Source organism: Cervus elaphus, chromosome X (genome assembly GCF_910594005.1).
Source record: "Cervus elaphus chromosome X, mCerEla1.1, whole genome shotgun sequence".
NCBI lineage: Eukaryota > Metazoa > Chordata > Mammalia > Artiodactyla > Cervidae > Cervus > Cervus elaphus.
In genome coordinates, this window is record NC_057848.1 from 31,426,665 (window position 1) to 31,451,171 (window position 24,507).

A 24,507-nucleotide genomic window follows, 5' to 3' on the forward strand; every position below is an offset into this window, starting at 1 on the left:
GAGGCCAGTTGTGAGGATGAGAATATGAGTCCTGAGGCTATGTGTTGCTATATTTGAGGTTTGTGCAAATTGCTTCATTTCTCTGTGCTTCTGTTTCTTCCCCTATAAAATAAGCATCATAAAACTGCCTACATCATAAGGCTTCGAAGAAGATTGTGATATAATGAATATAAAGAGCTTAGCATAATGTCTGGCCCATAACAAGCTCAGTGTGTGTAGGGGGCAGGGAGGAGGAGGGAGGGAGGGAGAAATCACCTAAACACAGTCCTTATCCTCCTTCAGAGCTTGCATTCTTAGAAGCATGCAGAAGACCAGTACATGAATATCTGCCCTATCATCTAAGTGCTGGGCAAATGGTATTCACTAGTGCTGTAAAGATGAGGTCACATCATATGGCAATCAGGAAACAATATATGGAGGGTTAGGCTCAGGGGATGAGTAGGTATTTGACAATTAAACTTGATGGGGAGGGAGGGAGTAGCTTCGTAAGGGCGCAGGGGTGGGAAAGTGAGGCACAGGTTCAGGAAACAGAGTAATTTTGTTTGGAGGCTACTTGTAAGATTTTGGCCAGTTCTGACGCTCTTAGGTGTTACAAATAGCAGAAAATAGACAGGAGAGGTAGGTTGAGGATGCCAGATTAAAAACATTTATGTCTTGGCAAAAAGGTGATGGGGTGTCACAGCAGCTTTTTTGATGATAAGAATGACACAATTACATTGGACTTTCAGAAAGCTTATCAGACAGGGTTACAAAAGATGGATTTGAGAAGAAGATTTGAGTCCAGGAGATGGGCTCGGAGGCTACTGCAGCCGTCTAAATGACAGATGACAGTGACTGCACTGAAGGATGACAGGAGATGGAAAGAAGAAGATGAACTACAAAGACGTTCTCAGTAGGATTTGATACTGGAGCATTGACCGAGTGACTAAAAGTACAAGTCAATGTGTGGGAGCACCAGCAACAGTGATTGGGGAATGGCACAGGTTTGGCAACAGAGGGTGACTTGTGTGAGATAAAATTTGCAGTACTAGTGGGGCATATAAGCAGGGCCGTGTGGCAGGCAGTTGGAAAAAGCACTGAAGCTTCAGTGGCATGGTGATTGCACAAGGAGTTTTTGAAACAAGTTCTTCGGAACCATTCCAACAGGAATGAATGAGAATCTTTAGACTCAAAGCACTGACTAGATTGTGCCCTTCTATACATAATTCAACATTGTAAAAAATCATACAAAACCATAAAATGTGCATTAGGAAGTCCAGTAAATTCTGACTTTTCCCACAAAAATCAGACATTTCAACTATCAAAAATATATATGGAAAGCATTACTCCCAAATCTCTGTTTGTCTCTCTCTCATAATGGTGCCCTAAGAATGGCCTTGGTCTGTCTTTTGGAAACCTGAGATTGACTTCTGAGCCAGGTCCCAAGCCACACAAAGACAGCAGGCTCATCGCCTTATAATTATGCCTCATTTCTTGACCACAGAACAGCATTACTGAACTTGATCACCTATTTAATTGATTAGAATTAGCCTCAAATGATCTAGCTATTGTCAGAGAAAATTCTCTTAAAGGGTAAAGATTTGCTCTTATTTAGGACATGAGGGCATTAAAAAAAATTTCTCCCTATCTCACACAATACACAAAGATAAATTCCAAATGGATTAAATCCAGTTTCACAAGTGAGTTAGTGAGTGAAAGTCACTCACTTGTGTCCAATTCTTTGCAACCCCATGGACTATATAGTCCATGGGATTCTCCAGGCCAGAATACTGGAGTGGGTAGCCTTTCCCTTCTCCAGGGGATCTTCCCAACCCAGGGATTGAACCCAGGTCACAAGTTTGTTCATTTAACAAAAAAAGAATATACAGAGATCCCTGCCCTCTTGAAACTTACTTTCTGATCAGGTGAAAAAGTAAACAGTAAGTAAGCTGTATAGTACTTTGGACATTAATGAGTGCTGTGAAAAAAGGAAAAGCTAGTAGGAGTTGGAAAGGCTGGAGTTGGGTAAGCTGTAGTTTTAAAGTGTGAACAAGGCAGATGTTGAAAACTGACATTTGAGCAAAGACTTGAAGATGAGGGAGTTTGCCCTGTTGATATCTGGGCTAGAGTGTCAGAGACAGAGGCAGTGAAAATGCCCTAAAAAGTGGGAGCATACTTAGCTGGATTGGATGGTCAACAAGAAGAGCAGTTAGGGGCTTCCCAGGTGGTCCAGTGGTTAGGTCTCTGCACTCCTGCTGTAGGGGGCATGGGTTTGATCCCTGGTTGGGGAACTAAGATCCCATATCCACCTTAGCTAAAAGAATTAAATAGTAATAATAAATGTCTTTTAAAAAAAAAGAGCAGGTGGCTGGAGCAGAATGAGAGAGGGAAGAATGGTAGGAGATAAGGTTGGCAGAGGATGAGATGGCTAGACAGCATCACTGACTCAATAGACATGATTTTAAGCAAACTCCAGGAGATAGTGAAGGACAGGGAAGCCTGGTGTGCTGTAGTCCATGGGGTCACAAAGAGTTGGACACGACTTAGCAACTGAACAACAACAAAGTTATTGTTGTTTCAAAGACTTTGACTTTTATTCTGAGAGAAATTGGGAACTACTGGAGGATCTTGAGCAAAAGTGAGATGTGATCTGACTTGCATAGAAAAGAATCACTCCAATTGCTGTGAGAATAGACAATGGGAACCAGGCAAAAGCAGATAGACCAGTTAGGGGCAATTGCAGTGAGCCAGGTAATTGACACTGGTGGCTCAGAGTCAGATGGTAACAGTTAAAGTGGGGAAAGTGGTTGGAGCCTGGGAATATTTTGGACATGGACCCAAAAAGAATTTGCTGATGAATTAGATGTATGTGAGGGAAGGAGAGGAGTCAAGGATAACCAACGGCTGTTGGCCTGAGGAAGAGGAAGGAGAGAATTCCCATAACTGAAAGATGGGACAAAATTATAGAAACATTAGAAAAAAATATAATATTTTAATATTAACATAATAATATATAATATTATTTCTATAATCTTAGATTGGAAATGGATTTCTTAAAGAAGACATGAAACCTGGAAGCTACAAAGAAATGATTGCTAGATTTAACTACTGCAAAATGCGAAAGTCTTTATAGTAAAAGACAATTTTTTTAAAAAAGTGATAGGCTATAAGAAAATATTTATAATGTATATACCAAACTCAGGTTAAAATTCATAACTGTAAAGAGTACTTCTGCAATATGAAAAGAAAACTCAAGTGGGAAAATGGTATAAGGTCATAAAACAAGCATTTACAAGAAAAAGTACACCAGTTAGGCCAACAAATCTATGAAAAGAGGCTCAACCTAATTAGAGAAATACAAATTTAAATAACAATGCAATAGCAGTTTTTAGCTGTGATATTAATACAATTAAAAGACTGATAAATCTCATTGTTGACAAAGCCATGGAGAAACGGGCACTCTCATACACTCTTTTAACACAGGTGTAGATTTGTAAAGAATTTCTGGTGAGCAATTTTTCATAATATGCCAAAAATTAAAATGTTCATACCTTTTGATCATCTAGCAGTTTCATTTCTAGGTACCCAATCTAGAGAAATCATCACATAAGTGGGCAGAGATACAAGCAAAAGGAAGTTCATTTCACCATTGTTTATAAGACTTTTGTTTTAAAGACTGGAAATGGCCTAAGAATTCCCCATTAGGAGAATGTTAAAATAAGTTGTGGTACATTCATACTATGAAATATCATATGGCCTTAAAACAGATAAGGTAGCTCTATAGATGTAGTTGTGCATGGTGACATAAACAGAGAACAAAAATGCTTCCTGGGGGGGAAAAAGCGACTTACAGAACAATCTATATTATGATTACCTTTCCTTTAAAAAATCCCACCTCATATGCCTGTATGTAAATTCATAGAAAGGCTGAGAAAAATGCAAAACTCCCATTGCTTGTGAACATGGCATGCGATTACACACGTGGGTGAGAGAATGGGGCTTTCTTTTCACCCTCTGTATGCTTCTTTGTTCTTTGATATCCCTTCACAAGCAAAATGTATTACTTTTGTAATTTTTAAGTATAAAAATGAGGGAAAAATCAGATACTGCCAGTTTCTGAATGTTCCCAAGGAAGAACCCTGGAGGCAGTATGTTTGTTACTATATATTCACACTGGGCCACTGTGCATTGTGATGGGAGGGACAGCATCGAATGCTGTGTTATGTGGCCTTGGGAAAGACACAACATTTCTGAGCCTCCATTTTCTTATATAGAGAATGTAGATAATACCTGCCTTATCTATTTTACTGTTAGTTGTGAAGATAAAATGGAAAAACAGTTTTAAAAATTGTGAAGCTCTGTAAAACTGTGCACGATATTTGATAATATTTCATGTCCCAGTTAGTGACTTGCTTCTTCTGAGAGATAGTCAGTGATACCAAATTCAGTCCAAAGTGGAAACTTTCTCTCTTAGAGTTTATTTTCACAGAGCTCTACCTGTCCAAGTTAGGTCACACATAGCAGCAGTGCAGGCATTTTACTTAAATCCTCTAGAGTGTTTCGTGTTTGTATGAGAGATTCTGTCTGATGCTGCGGGGTTTTAGCAACAGCTTTAAGCCAACCCTTCCTCTCCCCATCTCAGAGTCAACCATCTTGGATATACCGAATTAATTAACAGGGTCTTCTTAGCACTTGCTTTATGCTTAGCACTCCCCTGTGGGTGGGAGGCCAGACGTTCAGGTTTGCCTGGGACTGTCATGATTTATGCTATCTGTCCCATGTAATTGGAGAAGAAAATGGCAACCCGCTCCAGTGTTCTTGACTGGAGAATCCCATGGACAGAGAAGCCTGGCAGGCTACAATCCGTGGCTTCGCAAAGAGTTGGATATGACTGAACAACTAAGCATAGCACAGCACAAGACCCTCCCTTAGGGAAGCCTAGGTACCCAAAGGGCCAGTAGATCATGTGGGCGGTGATGGAGTGGGGGGCATAAGGGAAGGTGGGTGACAAAGACATGTAGCAGTTATTTGGGGGAAAAAAGCATTGCCTTGCACTCAAGCTGTGTCTTGGGAAAGGAAAGGAATGTTCTTTCTCTGCCACCTGCAGCTCTTTCTTCTTCTCCCCTACCCTGTATTGCCCAGTACCAAGAATTCAAGCCAGTGCTAGACTATGCTGTGTGTGGGTTTGGGAACAAGACTTCATTTAAGCATTGCTTTAGCAGGAAATGTGTACTCTTGGATTCAATCAAGGGGCTAACCAATACATTTTGGGACACGCTCCTTCTTAAGTTGGGAACTGCCTGTATAAGACCTGGTCCCCATCCTGGAGGGGCTCATAGACAGTCTACTTAGGGACCTCATTAATACACAGACTACTGAAGAGTAATCTGGTACCAACTGAGGGTATTGGATCTAAGTATAATACAGATTTATCCAAGAGGGAGTCCAGAGAGAGGCAGTTTATGAGCTCTTCAAAATTTTCACATAGGACAGTATGACTGATCTGTGCTAAGCATATGCTTAGATAGCAAGAGGAAGGAGGAGAAAGTTCTAAGTAGGGATCGAGTTCACTGGAAGCAAAGGTTTGGCATCAGACATGAGCATGGACAGGGAATGCTTTGAGAAGGTATGATATCTGATGAGAGCAAATGGCTTTCTGAGGAGTGGTGGGAAATTCACTTGGCTGAGATGAGATGGTGTCAAATGCTTTCTGTAACTTAAAGTTCATAAAACATATCACTGCAGTTTGCACATATTTCATGTGATTGAACACTCTTTGGGGCAATAACTTTTGACAGCACTTTTCAGATGGACGATTTAACCTGACTTAAATTCAGGTGAGACATGGGCAAGATCTTAGAAGGTTGGGAATCCAAATTAAGTGGATTAATTAGTGAACATTCTTAAGTGTGCATTCCCTTCTAGTGAACCCCCTTTCTAAGTTAACCCTGTGGCACCTATTCAGTATCCTAATTCTGAAAAAATTCAGACTCATCCAGTGGAAGTCTTAGCTCATTTATTTACTCTGCGACCCCATGGACTATAGCCCTCAAGGCTCCTCTATCCATTTTCCAGGTAAGAATACTGGAATGGGTTACCATTTCCTCCTCCAGTGGATCTTCCTGACCCAGGGATCGAACCTGCATCTCCTGCATTGCAGGCAGATTCTTTACCTGCTGAGCCATTGGGCAAGCCCAACCAATTTGCAAAATTAGGTGAATGAATAAAAGGAACAGGATTTCTAACTTGAAAGACAAAAACATGCAATTCACTGTACCACTAGGGCTTCAAAAAAGTGTGATGTGTCCAGAGTTTGTTCACATTGAAACTGGATGCTTTCTTGCTTCATGTCCTCTGTGCCCTTCCTGTGAACCCTGTCTCCTGAGAAAATCTTAGAACATTAATTTGCTAACTTAATTTGTAAAAAGTTAGTGAATCAATGCCATAAGGCATTTATGGAAGTATTTAAATTAATTAACCTTGTCAACTTTTATTTATGTAGGTTCTCTTCCAATTATATCTTTTCCCCTCAAGTATAACTTTTTAATAAGATTAATTTTAAACAATAAAACTTAGGAATCTGTGTACAAAGAACTGTAAGAATTTAAATATGTGGGTTTATCATTAACACAGTAGCAAATATATCAAGGAAACACGCCCCATGAAAAACATTTCAAAGAAACACACATCTGCTCTGAGAAAGGTCTGTAACCAATAAGTAAGCCCCAAGAAGCTTGTTTGCCTGGTGATGCCGGCAGATAAGCCTGGCAAACCTCGGTGTGACTGAAGAAGTCAGTTTGAGACTCAGCCTAGCCCAGGCAAGCTACTGGACCTTGACTGCGCTCAGCGAACCTCAGCACAATGGGGTTAACATTTTGGAAGGTGTTTCTGATTCTCAACTGCCTTGCAGGTAAGGGGAGCAGATCTCCAGCCCACCAAAGATCATTGGGAATGGAGTTTCCTTTTAAACTGAAATTGCAAATTTTTTTACATAGAATATTCCCCTCCTGTGCTTAAAAGGAACTATATTAGTGTGCTGAGTAAAACAATTTTCAGAAAACTTGCTTAGCAAATATGTGCTATGCTGATATTTTGGGAACCCAGGCTGTAAATAGAATTGTTTTATGTAGCTTCTGAATTAGAATCACCCCCTCAAATTGCAGTATCTTTCTTTTTTTAGCTTGAAAGTTGAACAGATGAATTTACTCAGAAGCTGAAGTTTGTGCCAATGATACTTTTCTTCCTCTGTTTTATTTGACTGTTTCCTTCAAATTCATTTTGATCGACTTGCTAAACTTGGCTGGGAGCACCTGTCATGCTTAACTATCTAACATTTCCTAAGAGTTGTACTTTTCAAGATAAGATGGTATTTAGGAAAATACATGAGTAATTTATTGTTGCGCACAATATGGGTGTTTTTAGGGATTTGAGCAAAACAAAATCATTTTTAGAGTCAAAATCCTAATATTGGTAGACCCAGGAGAGATCACTAGTTCAGAAAAATCCCTTGGTTAGTTTTTTCTGATACCAGATATATTTTGAATCTCTTCTTATGATAAATTAGGTCCATGGTAGATTCAATAAGGTTGTTTATCCAAGAAATGTCTTTGCAACCCCATGGACTATACAATCCATGGAATTCTCTAGGCCAGAATACTGGAGTGGGTAGCCTTTCTCTTCTCCAGGGGATCTTCCCAGTCCAGAGATCGAACCCAGGTCTCCCACATTGCAGGCGGATTCTTTACCAGCTGAGCCACAAGGGAAGCCCTAAGTAATATTAGGCAGTTATTAGAATGAGGTTTACTAAGCATATTTAACAGCATAAGAAAATTCTCAAGATAAAATACTAAGGGAAAAGCAGGATATACCCACATGCTTAGAATAAATTCTTAGAAAGTTATGTACCAAACTGTTCATGATGATTACCTCTGGCTGATGGGATTATAGATGAGTTTAATCTTAACTCCCCTGCCTTTTCATATTTTCTATGGTTTCTACAAAGAACACTGTATTACACTATTTATATCATCAGAAATGTTACTTTTCAAAACTATATGATATTTAGTAATAATTCTCTAAATGTTCATTGCTAAATGTTTAAGCAGACATGTTCTGTGGAGTTACCTCCAGTGATCTAGCCAGGACTTAGAACTGGAAAAAGCTGCCTTTCTCAATTTCCATCCTGGTGGGAACGTATGTTCCTATTTTCCCTTTCCTCCAGGAATATTCATTTTAAACCTTAACTTTAGACAGTGAAAGTCTTTGTCCCTTTAAAAGAGATTCCGGTCATTAGCTAATTGGGTTGCCATGGGCCTTCTGCAGCAGCCTCTAAAATCACACCTGTAGTCAACACCTACTTCCCTCTCTGAGGCTTACCTCTGGCCTGTACTAGATACCCATTTTGGAACAGTTACAAGAGTGGCTTCTACTATAACTAATGTAGATAAAATTTTTACTGATTATAAATGTAATGTATGGTCTTTGTAGACAGTTGGAAATATGGAAACATATAAACAAGAAAATAAAAGTCACCAGAAATCTTATCAGAGATTCTGGTGAATTTCTTATTTTTTTCCTCTTGCAAGTAAATAGTATATTACAGAATTGAGTTTATATCTTGTATACAATTTTTTTATTGTTTAAAAACTTACTTAGATGATATCAGGATCTTACTTGATTGTGACTTTCTGAACAAAGCACAGTTACCAATAAATACTTCAGAGCCTTTGTTTTTAAGTTACTGTCTAACTGATTTTGCTAATGCATAGTGTACATATACAATCTAGCTGGCCCAACAAAATGTGGTAGTATCAGTCTAGCAGATAGAATAGAAATATGGTACAATACAGAACAGACTTTTGGACTCTGTGGGAGAAGGCGAGGGTGGGATGTTTAGAGAGAACAGCATCGAAACATGTATGTTATCAAGGGTGAAACAGATCACCAGCCCAGGTTGGATGCATGAGACAAGTGCTCGGGGCTGGTGCACTGGGAAGACCCAGAGGGATCGGGTGGAGAGGGAGGTGGGAGGGGGGATCGGGATGGGGAATACATGTAAATCCATGGCTGATTCATGTCAATGTATGGCAAAAACCACTACAATATTGTAAAGTAATTAGCCTCCAACTAATAAAAATAAATGGAAAAAAAAGAAATATGGTACAATATATTGTTGTTTGCAGTGCTTACATATGTATGGAAGTCAGAGAAAAAATTCAGTAAGCTATGCCTGGTATTAGTAGTGTCCATCAGTTGATCCAGAAATGGCTGTGAGGCAGCTGGTAGTGTTTCCATCAATGTGTAATTTGATGTGCTATCTGAACTTGTTTCCTGGTCAGGAAGAATGTCACATTTTTGGTGTCAAGCATGGTGCTTGGCACATAGTGGGCACATAGGAAATGTTTACTGAAAATTAATTACCTTCTGAAATCCTGCCATTTGTGACATGGATGGACCTTAAGGACGTTATGCTAAGTGAGATAAGTCAGAGAAAGACAAACACTATATGATCTCACTCATATGTGGAATCTGAAAAAACAACAACCTGAATTCATAGAAACAGAGACTATAGTGGTGGCTACCAGGGATGGTGGTTGTGGGATAATGGGAGTGATGTTGATCAAACGGTAACAAACTTCCAGTTAGAAGATGAGTAAGTACTAGGGATCTAATGTACAGCATGATGACTGTAATTGACAATACTGTATACTTGAAAGTTATTTAGAGAGTACATCTTAAATATTGTCACCACAAAAAAGAAATGGTAATTATGTGATGTGATGAAAGTATTAGTTAATGCTTTGGTGGTAATCATTTTGCAATATATGTCAAATCAACACTTTGTACAGCTTAAACTTATACAATGTTATATGTTAATTATCTCTGAATAAAGGTAGAAAAACAAAAGTCACTTACCTTCTCAAACCCCAAATATTCAGAAATTATTTTCACATACATATATAAAATAAATTTTTTGGACAACTAAGCAAGACAGATTTTATTTTAATGAAAGCCTTTCTACTGACTTCTAAGGAAGTCAGTTATATTCCACTTCAGGAAAATAATTTTATTGAAAAACATCTTCAGAAAGTTCAAGCATATCATTTTGGATGCTTGTAGTATAGTCACCTGTTGGAAAGATATGTTAATGTTGTTTCCATTTTCACAAGTTACGTGCTATGCATTTGAATGCAGTAACATATTTGAACTTTAGTCAGATCCATAAAGTTAGTGATCACTTGATTATTGCCTAACTCAAAAATGAAGCAATTTTACATGAAGTTGCTTGAAATTAAATCACTTAGATTGCATCAGGTCAAATATGTCTGTTTGGTATGTTACAATAATAATCCCCCTAAGAAAAGAGCCTGTCACATTGTAGGCATTAAATTGATGAATGAACAATCATTACCAAAACATGAGGCATTTAAAATCTGTTTAGAGTGTTGATTAACTCAAGTGTATACACCTTGGATTATTTTCCTTTAATAATATGCACTGATTTTTAAAAACAGTCACACATATTTCAACCACGTATGTGTTCTTTGGGTGGGGGAGTATTTTTTTAATTCAGCCAGGTCAGTGAGTGAAATTGCAGTGCTCAGTTTTGTTTAAATCAGGTGCTAATCTTTATTTTGCTGTACAGTCAGTCTTGTCAATGTATAGGTTTTTTTTCCTTCTTCAATTTTTAAATAATTTCTCAATTTAGACTAAATGAATCCAAAGGAAGGGAACATTTTTTCCCCTGACACACACAGAATCACTTTCAGTTTAAGACTAAATTTTACTTTTCACTATCCACATGTGGTTATTCACATATTCAAATTAAATAAAATAAGAAATTCAGTTCTTCAGTTGCACTAGCAATATTTCAGGTGCTCCATAACTGCATGTGGGTAATGGGCTTCCCCAGGGGGTGGCTCAGACAATAAAGAATTCGCTTGCAATTCAGGAGACTTGGGTTCGATCCCTGGGTTGGAGAGATCCCCTGAAGAAGGAAATGGTAACCCACTCCAGTATTCTTGCCTGGGAAATCCCATGGACAAAGGAGACGGGCGGACTAACACTTTCACGCCCTCAGCAGTGAAAGCGCGAAGTCCTAACTGCTGGGGTCACAAAGAGTTGGACACAACAACTGAGCAACTAACACTTACTTTTTCACTTTCAATGGCTACTTTCATCACGGAAAGTTCTATTGGACAGTGATCTCAGAGGCTTAAGTAATGTTCACTAATAGAATGATGTGACATTTTTTAAAAGTTCATCTGGAAGTATATAACTCTGAAGTGCATTGTCATTATATTAGAAATGGACAGTTTCTGAAAACTGTCTTTTCTTCAGAATTTAAGGATTGATTATGGTGCTGAGTATTGGGAATCAGGACAATAAAAATGGTCTGGAAATATTGCGTTGCCAATTGTTACCTATTTACAGAACAACATGTTGTATCCTTAAAAATATTTTGTCTCACAATAGATTTGGAGGTTACTGTACTTATTCTGAGGTGATATTGTTGAGCTTTTATACACCTCAATAGACATATTTATATGTGCTAAATTGCTTCAGTTGTGTCCGACTCTGTGCGTCCCTATGGACTGTAGCCTGCCAGGCTTCTCTGTCTGCCAGGATTCTCCAGGCATGAGTACTGGAGTGCATTGCTGTGCCCTCCTCCAGGGGATCTTCCAGACCCAGGGATCAAACCCATGACTCTTACGTCTCCTGCATTGGCAGGTGGGTTCTTTACCACTAGCGCCATATTTATATGGCTTCTATTAAAAATATGTTGAAAATATTTAAATCAGAGTGTTACCAACTCCTTGATTTTCATTTGCCTCCATTCTGGTCTGTGCTATATAAATGGTTCGTGGTGCATTGACATGGCAGGCAGAGATAGTATCTGTCTTGTTCGTTATTATTTCCCCAGTGTTAGTGCTGTTCATGGTATAAAATAGGTGCTCAGCAGATATTATTAGTTGATAGGCATCACGACTTTTTCCATGGCTTGCTTTGTGTGAGAATTGTGTTCACTCTGCCTTCAGGCACTTTTGTTGAGAGCAGCCCTTAGAGGCTTTTCTGTTTTGTTTTGTGTTTTTTTTTTTTTTTTACTTTACCTATCAAAAGTTATTACCATTACCCAATCCCATAATGGGCTTCCCTTGTGGCTCAGCTGGTAAGGAATCGACCTGCAGTGCGGGAGTCCTGGGTTTGACCCCTGGTTTGGGAAGATCCCCTGGAGAAGTGAAAGGCTACCCACTCCAGTATTCTGGCCTGGAGAATTCTATGGACTGTATAGTACATGGGGTTGCGAAGAGTCGGACACGACTGAGCGACTTTCACTTCACTTCATTTCAATTCCATAGTAGATTTTGGGATGTAAACTAGAGGACAAAAATGACGGCCAAATAATATCTTTAAAATCCCTTTTTTAGAGGAAAGTTTATGGTAACTTTAATGGCCACCAAATCCTCATTCTATCCCTTTAATTTTGGATGCTTTAAAGACATTTGGAAGTCACTATTTGCGCATAGCCAGAGATGGATGAGCCTAACTTCCAGGAGAAAAAAAAAAAGGGCTTTTGAGGGCAGGAGAGTCACTTAGCGATCTCCAGTGAATTTTCCATCAAAAAGAGTAGCTGCTTTCTGCACTCCAGCTTTGTTTTGTGGGGAGGTGTTATGGGAACCAGGAATGCATAGGAAGGAGAACATTGGGAGAGGGAAAACTGTATGGAGTCAGAAGATGCTGCATGAGTGCCTACCCTAAAATACTTCTCTCAATTCATCAAGACATTGATGTAAACAGCCAACTCCGGGAGAGAAGCATCTGGATCAGATGACCTGGCTGTGACAGAGAACATGGCTATTGAGTCCAGGAAACTAGGGGTAATCAGTACAATAGTTTGTTTTTTCTTTAAAATTTTCAAAATATTTGTTAAATCCCTGAGTTCCTTTTGCCTGACCCCTGTCACTAAGAAAAAATAAAATTAAAGTCATCTTTGGGAAGGGGGCCAGGAATTTGTCTTTCTGTACTATTTCCTCTGATCTTCCTGTCATCTTTGTATCTTCATCCTGTCCCAACCCTGAAGGTAGCTAGCTTTCTCATTCTAGCCCCCCTGCAGCATAGAGAGCATCTTTTAAACTTGACCGTTTTTTAACACCTGCCTGACAGTCATGTTCCACCCTGGAGAGCTTCTATATTCTATACTCTGACTTTGCAATGGATAATAACCAGTTATTCAAATGAGCTAACGCCTCTATAAAGTGAAAGTGAAGTCGCTCAGTTGTGTCCGACTCTTTGCTACCCCATGGACTGTAGCCTACCATGCTCTTCCGTCCATGGGATTTTCCAGGCAAGAGTACTGGTGTGGGGTGCCATTTCCTTCTCCAGGGGATCTTCCCAACCCAGGGATCGAACCTGGGTCTCCTGCATTGTAGGCAGACGCTTTACCATTTGATCCACCAGGGAAGATACTATGCCTCTATAATGTTATCCAAAGTAACATCGCCTGTAACACCCCTTGGGAAATTGCTTGCATAGTACTAAGGATTTCAAGTACACTGGTAGGCTGAATTTTGGAGTAGGAGGCTCTTCGTTGTTCCTCCAAATCATATGGGCAGCAGATCCTTTTGTAAGGTCAACAGTTCTCAGACATCGTGGTCTCAGGCTCTTTTACAATCTTAAATCTTGAAGATTTCTGGTTTGGACAAAATGACACAGATCTGTTTCTCCTTGCTTCTCCCTGCTAAGCACAAGTATAAAGCCTCCCTGGAAATAATGCAAGAGACGACCAAAGGAGAACTCAGAAAGATATTAAGATGAAAGCAGGGCTTTCCCTGGTGGCTTAGTGATGAAGAATCCACCTGCCAAGTCAGGAGACGTGGGTTTGGCCCCTGATCTGGGAAGGTCCCGCATGCCACTGAGCAACTAAGCCTGTGTGCCACAACTGTGGAGCCTGTGCTCTAGAGCCCTTGCCCCACAACGAGGGACACCACCACAATGAAGAAGCCAGCACACTGCAGCTACAAGAGTACCCCCCCCTCTCCCCAGCTAGAGAAAAACCTGCAGAGCGCCGAAGACCCAGAACAGCCAAAAATAAATGAATACATAAAAACTTTTTAAAGAGAAGAGAAAAAGCAAACTTGCTTGGGACTCTGGAAACAACAGAGAGGCAGGGTGTCTTATGTCTCTTTACCCAAAGGAGGAAGAGAACCCAGAATGAGTGGGAGTCCCTCTGACATCAGATGAGCTAAACACAGTGGCAAGAGGGAATCATCAGGAATCCCGCCAACAATAGTAGACAAAAGAAGCAATCTCCTTCCTCACTGGGCCTGAGATTCCCTACTTTCACCTAGCGATTCTGAGGTGGGAGGGTGAAACAGAAAAGAAGGATGAAGTCACAGCAAGTGCCTGGTTCTAGAAGGCTCTTTGTCTCTCCTCCCCCAAACAGAGACACCAGAGCAGCTGGGGGGTTCCAGTAGGAGTGTCTTGCCATACCTATCCTCCGCCGAAAGACACTCAGCAGCCTGACCTGGGGAAATGCTTCCACCCACTCAGGCAACAGGGTCAGCGATGTACAGAAGTCCTGCTGACTCCAGATAACCAAACAGACCAAAACAATACCACAAAGACTGAAAATTAAACTAGCATTAGAAATACAGCCCACAAAGTAGGCTGAGAGCTGTGCACAGAACATAAATAAAATGGACTATCTGCTAAAATGAAAGATTTAAAATAGAAGTTTCCTAACTTAATAGACAAAATGTCTATAGGTTTTGACAAATGTATAATCACATATATCCACCATTGTATTATTGTACAGAGTATTTTCACTGTCCTAAAAATCCTTTTTGCTCTACCTGTTGATGCCTTCCTCTATACCAGTGCCTTGCAACCATTGATCTGTTTACTGTCTCCATAGTTTTGCCTTTTCCAGAATGTCATTTAAGTTGGAATCACACAGTGTGTAGCCTTTTCAGATTGACTTCTTGATTTCTCCATGTCTTTTCACGGCTTGATAACTCATTGATTTTCAGCACTAAGTAACATTGCATTGTCCGGATATACCACAGTTTTTTAATCCATTCACCTACTGAAGGACAGACATCTTGGTTGCTTCCAAGTTGTAGCAGTTATAAATAAATCTTCTGTAAACATCTCTGTGCAGATTTTTTTGTGTGGACATATGTTTTCAGCTTCTTTGGTTAAATGTCAAGGAACACAATTATTGGATAGTATGGTCAGAGTATGTTTAGTTTTGTAAGAAACCACCAAACTGAAAGTGGCTGTACCATTTTAGCCTTTCCACCAGCAACAAATGAGAGTTTCTGTTGCTCCACATCCTCATCAGCATTGTGTGTTGTGAATTTTTTTAATTAAAAAAAATTTTTTTTTGGCTGTGCCATGTGGCTTGTGTGATCTTAGTTCCCTGACCAAGGATCCAACCTGCACCCCATGCATTAGACACCTGGAGTCTTAACCACTGGATTACCAGGGAAGTACCCCCTGTAGTGTTGTTTTAATTAGCATTTCCCTGATGACATACAATGTGAAAGATCTTTTCATATGCTCATTTGCCATCTATATATTACCTTTGGTGAGATGTCCCTTGATGGTACTTAGTCCATTTTTAAAATCCAGTTGTCTGCTTATTACCGAGTTTTAAGAGTTCTCTTGACATTGTCTTTCACAGAGCAGTTTCAGTTTTAATGAAGTTCAGTTTTGTCAACTTTTTCTTTCATGGATCATGCCTTTGGTGTTGTATCTAAAGTCATCATCAAACCCAAGGTCATCTAGATTTTCTCCAATGCTGTCTATGTTCGAGGAGTTTTTGTTTTGCTTTTTACATTTAGATCTGTGATCCATTTTGAGATAATTTTGTGAAATGTGTAAGATATATGTATAGATTATTATTATGGTGCCCGTGGACATCCATTGTTCCAGCACCGTTTGTTGAGATTTTCTTTCCTCCATTGTGTTGCCTTTGCTCCTTTGTCAAAGATCAGTTGATTATATTTATGTGAGTCTGTTTCTAGCCTCTCTATTCTGGTCCATTGATCTTTTTGTCTATTCCTCCATCAGTACTACATGGTCTTGATTACTGTAGCTTTATAGGAAGTCTTAAAGTTGGTAATATCAGTCCTCTGACTTTGTTCTTCTCCTTTAGTATTTTGTGTTGATTATTCTGGGTCTTTTGTCTCTCCATATAAACTTTTGAGTAACTTAGTTGATATCCACACGATAACTTGCTGGGATTTTGATTGGGATTACATTGACTCTATAGATCAAGTTGGGAAGAACTGACATCTTGACAATATTGTCTTCCTATCCTTAGGACTGAAATATCTCTCCATTTATTATTTCTTCTTTCATTTCTTCCATCAGAGTTGTTAGTTTTCTTCATATAGATCTTGTACATATTTTGTTAGACTTAAGTATTTGATTTAAATTTTGTGTATTTTATATAAATGATTGTGTGTTCTTTTATTTTAATTTTATTGGAGCACAGTTGATTTACAATGTTGTGTTAGTTTCAGGTGTATGGCTAAGTGATTCAGTTATAAATACACATATATTCATTCTTTTTCAGATTATTTTCTCATATAGATTATCCCAGAATATTGAGTAGAGTTCCCTGTGCTACACAGAAAGTCCTTTTTGGTTACCTGTCTTATGTATAGTAGTGTGTGTGTGTTCATCCCAATCTCCTAATTTATCCCATTGTGTTTTTAATTTTAAATTCTACTTGTTCATTGCTAGTATACAGGAAAGCAATAAAGTTTTGTACATTAACCTTGTATCTTGGAACTTTCTTATAATCACTAACTAGTTTCAGGAGTTTTTTTGCTGATTTTTTTTGGTTTTCTGCATAGGCAGCATGTCATCTGTCATTTTGCACAATCCATATACCTTTTATTTCCTTTTTGTGTCTTATTGCATCAGCTAGGACTTCCAGTATAAGACTGAAAAGGAGTGATGAGAGGGGATATCCTTGCCTTGTTCCTGATCTTAGTAGGAAAGCTTCTAGTTTTTCACCATTATGTATGATATTAGCTGTTGGAATTTTGTAGCTGTTCTACATCAAATTGAAGGAGTTCCCTATTCTTAGTTTATTGAGAGTCTTTATTATGAATACATGTTAGACTTTGTCAAATGCTTTCTCTGCATATATTGATATCATGTGATTTTTTTTCTTTAGCCTATTTCTGTGATAATGAATTGATTTTCAAGTGTTGAACCAGGCTTGCATGCTTGGTATAAATCACACTTGGTCTTGGTGTAGAAATTCATTTTACTCATTGTTGGATTTGATTTGCTAATATTTTGTTGAGGATTTTTGCATCTGTATTCATAAGACATATTGGTCTATAGTTTTCTTGTAATATCTTTTTCTGGTTTTAGTATTAGGGTGACGTTGGCATCTTAGGATGAGTTAGGAAGCATTCCCTTTGTTCTGTTTTCTAAAGGAGATTGTAGACAGTTGATACAGTTTCTTCCTTAAATATTTGATAGAATTCACCAGTGAACCCATTTGAACCTGGTGCTTTCTATTTTGGAAAGTTTTTAATTATTTATTCAATTTCTTTCATAGATACAGAATAGACATAGGCTTGTTCCAATTGGCTACTTTTTGTGTGAGTTTTGGCGATTGTGTCTTTCAAGAAATTGGGCCATTTAATCTAGGTTGTCAAATTTGTGGGCATAGATTTGTTCCTGGTATTCTTTTATTAATCTTTTTAATGTCCATGGTATCTGCAGTGATGGCCCCTCTTTTATTAGCAATTATAGCCTTTGTGTTTTTTTCTTAGTTAGCCTAACTAGAGCCTTATCAATTTTCTTTATCTTTTCAGATAACCAGTTTTGGTTTCATTGGCTTTGTCTATTTATTTCCTGTTTTCAGTTTCATTGATTTCTACTCTAATTTTCATTATTTCTTTTCGTCTGCTTACTTTGAATTTAATATACTCTTAAATTTTTTTTAATTTTATGGAAATATAGTTTATTTACAATGTATTAATTTCTGCTGTACAGCAAAGTTATTCAGTTATACATATATGTTCTTTTTCATATTCTTTACCATTATGGTTTATCACTGGATACTGAGGATAGCTCCCTGTGCTATACAGTAGGACCTTATTGTTTATTACTCTTCTTCTTCTAGTTTCCTAAGGAACAGCTCAGATGATTGATTTTAGAGCTTTCACATTCAGTGTTGTAAATCTTCCTCTAAGCCCTGTTTTGGTGGCATACCATAAATTTTGATAAGTTGTATTTTCACTTTCATCTAGTTAAAAAATATTTTAAAATTTCTCCTGAGATTTCTTCTTTGACCCATATGTTATTTAGAAGCATGTTGTTTAATCTCCTAGTATTTTGGGGCTTTCAAGTAATCTTTTCTGTTATTGATTTCTACTTTATTTTCATTGTGGTCTGAGAGCAGACAGTGTTTGATTTCTGTTCTTTTAAAATTGTTAAGGTCTTCTTTATGGCCCAGAATGTGGTCTGTCTTGGTGAGTAATCATAGTGTTTTTTTAAAATTATTTAATTTTAATTGGAGGCTAATTACTTTACAATATTGTGGTGGTTTTTGCCATACATCTACATGAATCAGCCATGGGTGTACATGTGTTCCCACCATCCTGAACCCCCCTCCCTCCTCCCTGCCTACCCCATCCCTCTGGAATGTCCCAGACCACCAGCTTTGGGTACCCTGCTTCATGCATAGAATTTGCACTGGTCATCTATTTTACATACAGTAATATACATGTTTTGTTTCAATGTTATTCTCAAAGTACATCTCTTTGTATAGATGGGCTTCCCAGATTGTGCTCGTGATAAAGAACCCACCTGCCAGTACAGGAGACATGAGAGATGTGGGTTTGATCCCGGGGTAGAGAAGATTCCCCTGGAGGATGGCATGGCAACCCACTCCAGTATTCTTGCCTGGAGAATCCTGTGGACAGAGGAACTTGGTGGGCTACAGTCCACAGGGTCATAAAGAGTCGGACACAATTGAAGTGACTTGGCACTGATGCACACAAGGCTCTTTGTATAGAACACTCTACCCCAAAAGAGCAGAATGCACTTTTTTACCCAAGCACCCAAGAACACTTAGCAAGATAGACCATAGGCATGTCCATATAACAGACCTCAGCAACTTTAAAAAATTTGAAATTAAAGTTTATTTTCTGAGTGTAGTGGAAATACACTATAAAGCAGGAACAGAAAGACAACAGGACAGTCTCTAAATACTTGAAAATTATGCAGCACACTTCTAAATAATCTGTGGATCAATGAGAAAGTCTCAAAGGAAATTTTTAAAATATATATAGAACTGAGTGAAAATTGAAATATAAAATACAGACAAATGTAACATGCAGCTAAAGCAGTGCTGAGAGAGAAATTTATAACACTAAATGCTTAGATTTGAAATGAAGAAAAGTCTCAAGGGAATGATTGAAATTTTTATATCAAGGAACTAGGAAAAAAAGAATAAAACAAACCCAAAACAAGCAGAAGGAAGGAAACAATCAAGAGCTGAAATCAATGGAATTTAAATAGGAAAACTATAGAGAAAATTAAATGAAATAAAGTCTGTTTTTTTTGAAAAAAAGTTGATAAACCTCTAACAAGATTGATAAAAATAAGAAGAGATAAGACACAAATTGTCAATATCAGAAATGAAATATGGGATATCACTATATATCCTGCAGTCATTAAAAATACAATAAGAGAATACTATGAGCAACTTTATTCACATATTTGATGACTTATAAGAAATGGATCAATTCCTCAAAAACAACAAAGTACTAAAACTCACTCAATAGAAGATGTATTGTCTGACTATCTCTATAATCATTAAGGAAATTGAATTCATAATTTAAAAACCTCCTGAAAAAAGAAATCTCCAGGCCTAGATACTTTCACTGTATAATTCTACCAAATGTTTAAAAAATAATTAACAATTTTATACAATTTTTTCAAAAAAATAGAAGAAGAGGAGGGAACATCTCAAACTTGTTTTTGAAACTAGTATTAACCTGATACAAAAACCAGACAAAGACATACAAAAATATTATGAACATAATTTTGATCTTGTGCCTGCACTAAGTTCCTCAGTTGTGTCTGACTTTGCGACCCCACGGACTGTAGCCTGCCAGACTCCTCTGTCCATGGAATTTTCCAGGAAAGAACACTGGAGTGGGTTGTCATTTCCTCCTCCAGGGAATCTTCCCAACCCAGGGGTCAAACCTGCATCTCCTGCATTGGCAGGCTGATTCTTTACCACTGCAGGTCTTGTAGCCTCCCTAAAATGGTCTTAGGGCTAGGATAACCAACTCATTTAGTTTTCTTAGGACTTTCCTGGTTTAAGCACTGAAAAGTCCTAGCAAAACCAGCATCACTTGCTCAAGACCTACCTGGTTTTAAAACTGAATGTGCCACATGCAAGGAACTTCATCAGCCCTGGACCAACTGCATTGGTTGTTCTCAATAGTCATGGACTTTTTGGGTCTCTGGACAACACTTTAAGAACTTCCGTGTCAGGCCATACTCACACAGAAGAAATTCTCAGTTTAATATTGTTAACTCACCACCACATAGAAGTTGAAGATCTTCACACTGTAATTAGTTAGAAATTCTCCTACCCCATGCCAGTTGCTTGCTTGACTTTCAGACATGGTTCATTCTACATTCTCCTCCTCACCTTGGATTCCTCAAATAAGATGTCATGTAATAAAAAAAAAAAAAGTCACTAGAATGTGAAGGTGTGCCATTGTTTTTTGATGATTATCTTTTCAGGTCAAGTTAATGGAGTGCAAGTGACCATCCCAGACAGTTTTGTGAATGTGACCATTGGATCTGATGTCACTCTCATCTGCACCTACACCACCACTGTGGCCTCACTGAACAAGCTCTCCATTCAGTGGACATTCTTCCATAAGGAGGAGTCACAACCAGTTTCTGTAAGAACTTTTTCCCCATGAACTATTCCCCTTCAGTAGTTCTGACATAAACTGTTGGGGTCAGTGTGTGAAGAAGGAATGGTAAGCCAGTGGCAACAGGAGCAGAGCCTCAGATACTAGAAGTTTGGAAATAGCTGTTTAGGGAAGATCATCCTCTAAGTGACAGCCTTTGTCCTCTCCTCATATTTAGTTACAGCCTGTGACCTCCATTCTGTGTAGGTCAGCATCAAGTATATCATATATTCTAGAGTAGGCAGGAAGGGTCTTTCTTGGGTGAAATGAGCAGTAGTTCTGAAAGGGCTTCCCCTCCTCCAGATCTCTCCCTATTATTTTCAGAAAACTCTAGTTCAAATATGTGTCCTAATTGATCCGCAGATCTCTGTGAAACTTAGTATCTGGACACTGCTTGTCAAGTGAGCTAGCTCATTGTACCAGACTGAGTCCTAATGGAATGAGACTCCCTACATGGGTGGGTAAGGGCAAAGTCGTAATGAACCCTGGGGAATCAGAGGCAGCTGGAGGCTAGAGGATAAGGGACTGGAAGGGAGGCTGGGGTCTGGGTAAGAGGTAACTGGGGGAGGGTGGATGAAAGTCAGAGGAGGATGATTCTACTTGCAAGTTGCCTATTCCTAGATTTTTTTTCATCTGGCCTTAAGGGTAATTCCTCCTTTAAATCAGTCCAAAGACTAAAATGAATATACTCAAAAGTGTGTGATTTATGTGTGTGTGTTGGGGGAGGGGGCATATGTGTGCACATTTATGCATGTGAGTGTGCAAGCTTGTATGCCAATACATATCCCTTGAGGGGGAAAAATCTGTAGCTTTCATCAGATTTTCAAAAGGATGTATGATCCAAAACAAGGAGTTCAGAGAAGAGACAAATCAGTGTGGTTTGGATATAGTTGAGTTGGGCCTTGAAGGAAAGCAAGGGTGATGATGAGAGAAGATAGGGAGAGAGGCAAGTTGAGTGGGCTGGAGGAGGCCCAAGGGTGGAGGTGGAGAAGGAGGAGCGCCAGTGTCACTTCAGCCATCACTGAGCTTTCGGAGGTGCTGACTCCTCTTTGTACCAAAGGTCTTGAACATTTGTTCAGAAGGAAACATCGTTCAAGAGGAGACTCTATCAGTGCCGCCCTCTAGTCAAAGTTCAACAGTTTTGTTCAGTACTGGTTACCCTAGAGGGGCTTCCCTGGTGGCTCAGATGGTTAAGAGTCTGCCTGCAATACAGGAGACCTGGGTTTGATCCCTGGGTCGAGAAGATCCCTTGGAGAAGGGAATGGCAACACACTCCAGTATTCTTGCCTGGAGAATTCTATGGACAGAGGAGCCTGGTGGGCTACAGTCCATGGGGTCACACAAGTATTTGAATCACTCTGTGCCTCTCTTCAAACTATGGTAGAACAGTAATATTCTTCTACATGGGCAGTGTACCTTGTAGCATTCAGTCCTCAGATCCACCCACTTCTGCTCAAACACAGCACGGCCCATGCCTCAATATTGAGAAAAAGGCAGTCAGTCAGTGTCTAAAACTGGTGCGTGCAAGAGATGCTTGGGGAAGATGTAGTTGGACCTCTCAGGCAGTAACACCTGTACTGTTGGACCCCCTCATTATTTGGAGTCTCTAGGCTAGTGGCACCAGATTTTTGAAGTGGAATAGGAGGGTCAGAGTTTGGTAACAGTTGAGATCAGCACAAACCCCTGGCAGAGGTGAGACAGTCTTTTTTTTGGCTGTGATGAGTCTTCGTTGTATGGGCCTTTTCCCTAGTTGCAGTGAGCAGGGGCTACTCTTCGTTGCAGTATGCAGGCTTCTCTTATTGCAGAGTGTGGGCTCTAGGGTGTGAGGGCTTCAGTAGCTGTAGCACGTGGGCTCCATAGTTGCAGCTCCTGGGCTCTAGAGTACTGGCTCAATAACTGTGGTGCACAGGCATAGTTGCTCCACAGCATGTGGGATCTTCCCAGATCAGGTATCCAACCCATGTCTGTTGCATTGGCAGGAAGATTCTTTACCACTGAGCCACCAGGGAAGCCTTGAGACAGTCTTGAGTTTGCTTTCTCATGCCCATGTCTGGAATTCCTTTCATCTTCCTCTGAAAGTTTCAGGCTCTATTGCTGCCTTGATCAGGGCAGTGGTCAACTCTTGTAATAAGCTTATCTTCTCCTCCCCCAAAATCATTGTGTTAAAGGAGCAGTTGACTCCAAGACCTAGTATTTCTCAGTACCCAGGGGAGAATATTATCTCCTAGGGACTACCCCCTCCATAGGGTTCCTTTGTGAATAGAGGCTATGGAGGTATTCCATAAGTCTTCTGACCAGGTGCCAGGATATTCATTTGTTGTTGTTGTTGTTCAGTCACTAAGTTGTGTCCAACTCTTTGCGACCCCATGGACTGCAGCATGCCAGGCTTCCCTGTCCTTCACTACCCCCCAGAGTTTGCTCAAACTCATGTCCATTGAGTCGGTGATACCATCCAACCATCTTGTCCTCTGCCACCCTCTTCTCCTCCTGCCCTCATTCTTTCCCAGCATCAGTGTCTTTCCAATGAGTTGACTCTTCACATCAGGTGGCCAAAGGATATTCATTAGCATGGTCTTTCTTTTAGAGAAGCCCTCCTTTCAGAAGACATGGACAGATTCAGATAGTCAGTTCCTCAGCAAGAGTCATAGCTGAAGACTCTAGACCCCAGAACAGGCAGGCTAGCTTGGAAGTTTTGGTTCCCTTCTTATGAATGGCTGCCTCTTCATTCAGCTAGTCACTGGAAAAATTATTAATACAGGGACCTCACCTGCCCTTGAACAGGACAGGCATGGAACCTACTTAGCATGAGTCTCTCAAACAACACGTACGCATCTAGGATAGCCACAGTGGAAGAAACCCTGCACCATCTTCACCTCTCTAACACCCATATAATGTGAACAACTTCTTTCTAGAACCTAGTATCATCATACTCCATGGCTGCTTAGATTCTTCTAGCTTGGCCTCTACATATAGTATTATATCCAATGCTTTTCAAATATTGGTGAAGTGAGGGTGCTTCATCTCCTTAGGAGCACACTTGAAAATGAGCAAACTGTTGGTCTAATTGTTATAAATGGGAGTCACTACTGATGCTAGTGGATGGTGTCTAGAGGGGCTTAATGTCTTGTGATATGTAGGTGAGACCCACACAGGAAAGAATCGTTTGCCCCAAATGCCAGTGTGGCTCCCATTGAGAAATACTCCAGCTTCTTCCCTTCCCAGCACCCCTCCCAATCAAATTTTTTCTTTTCAGTGTCCCATTTCTTCAGATGTCTATTCTTACTAAATCTGATAAATTAATGTAATGCTAAGGTGTTAAGGTCACTAATGCTAGTGACCATTTACTTTGTTCTCTCTCACAAAAACTGTTTAAGCAGAAACCTTCCGTGACTTACAGAAACAGTTCAACTGGTGGGTGTCTCAGGCACATGGCAGGCTGGGAAGGGAGTGGTTTGGAACAGGCAAGCCTTCCTTTTGGTGTTATATTCCTTCCATGTGCAATCCCAGCCTCCTTAAATAGTCTAGAGAAAATTCTAGGCTTGAGACCATCATTACTCTA

At 39.5% G+C, this 24,507-nt stretch overlaps 1 protein-coding gene across 1 annotated transcript in view; it reads left to right on the forward strand.

Annotated features, from left to right (window-relative positions):
• The first annotated feature begins 6,672 nt into the window (after window positions 1-6,672).
• The window catches only part of VSIG1 (V-set and immunoglobulin domain containing 1), a 31,500-nt gene continuing 13,665 nt past the window's right edge, over window positions 6,673-24,507 (forward strand). The window contains exons 1-2 of the mRNA XM_043897709.1: window positions 6,673-6,889; window positions 20,773-20,936. Coding sequence (XP_043753644.1) covers window positions 6,841-6,889; window positions 20,773-20,936 — 213 coding nt within the window. The 5' untranslated portion in view covers window positions 6,673-6,840. The remainder of the gene's footprint in view (window positions 6,890-20,772; window positions 20,937-24,507) is intronic.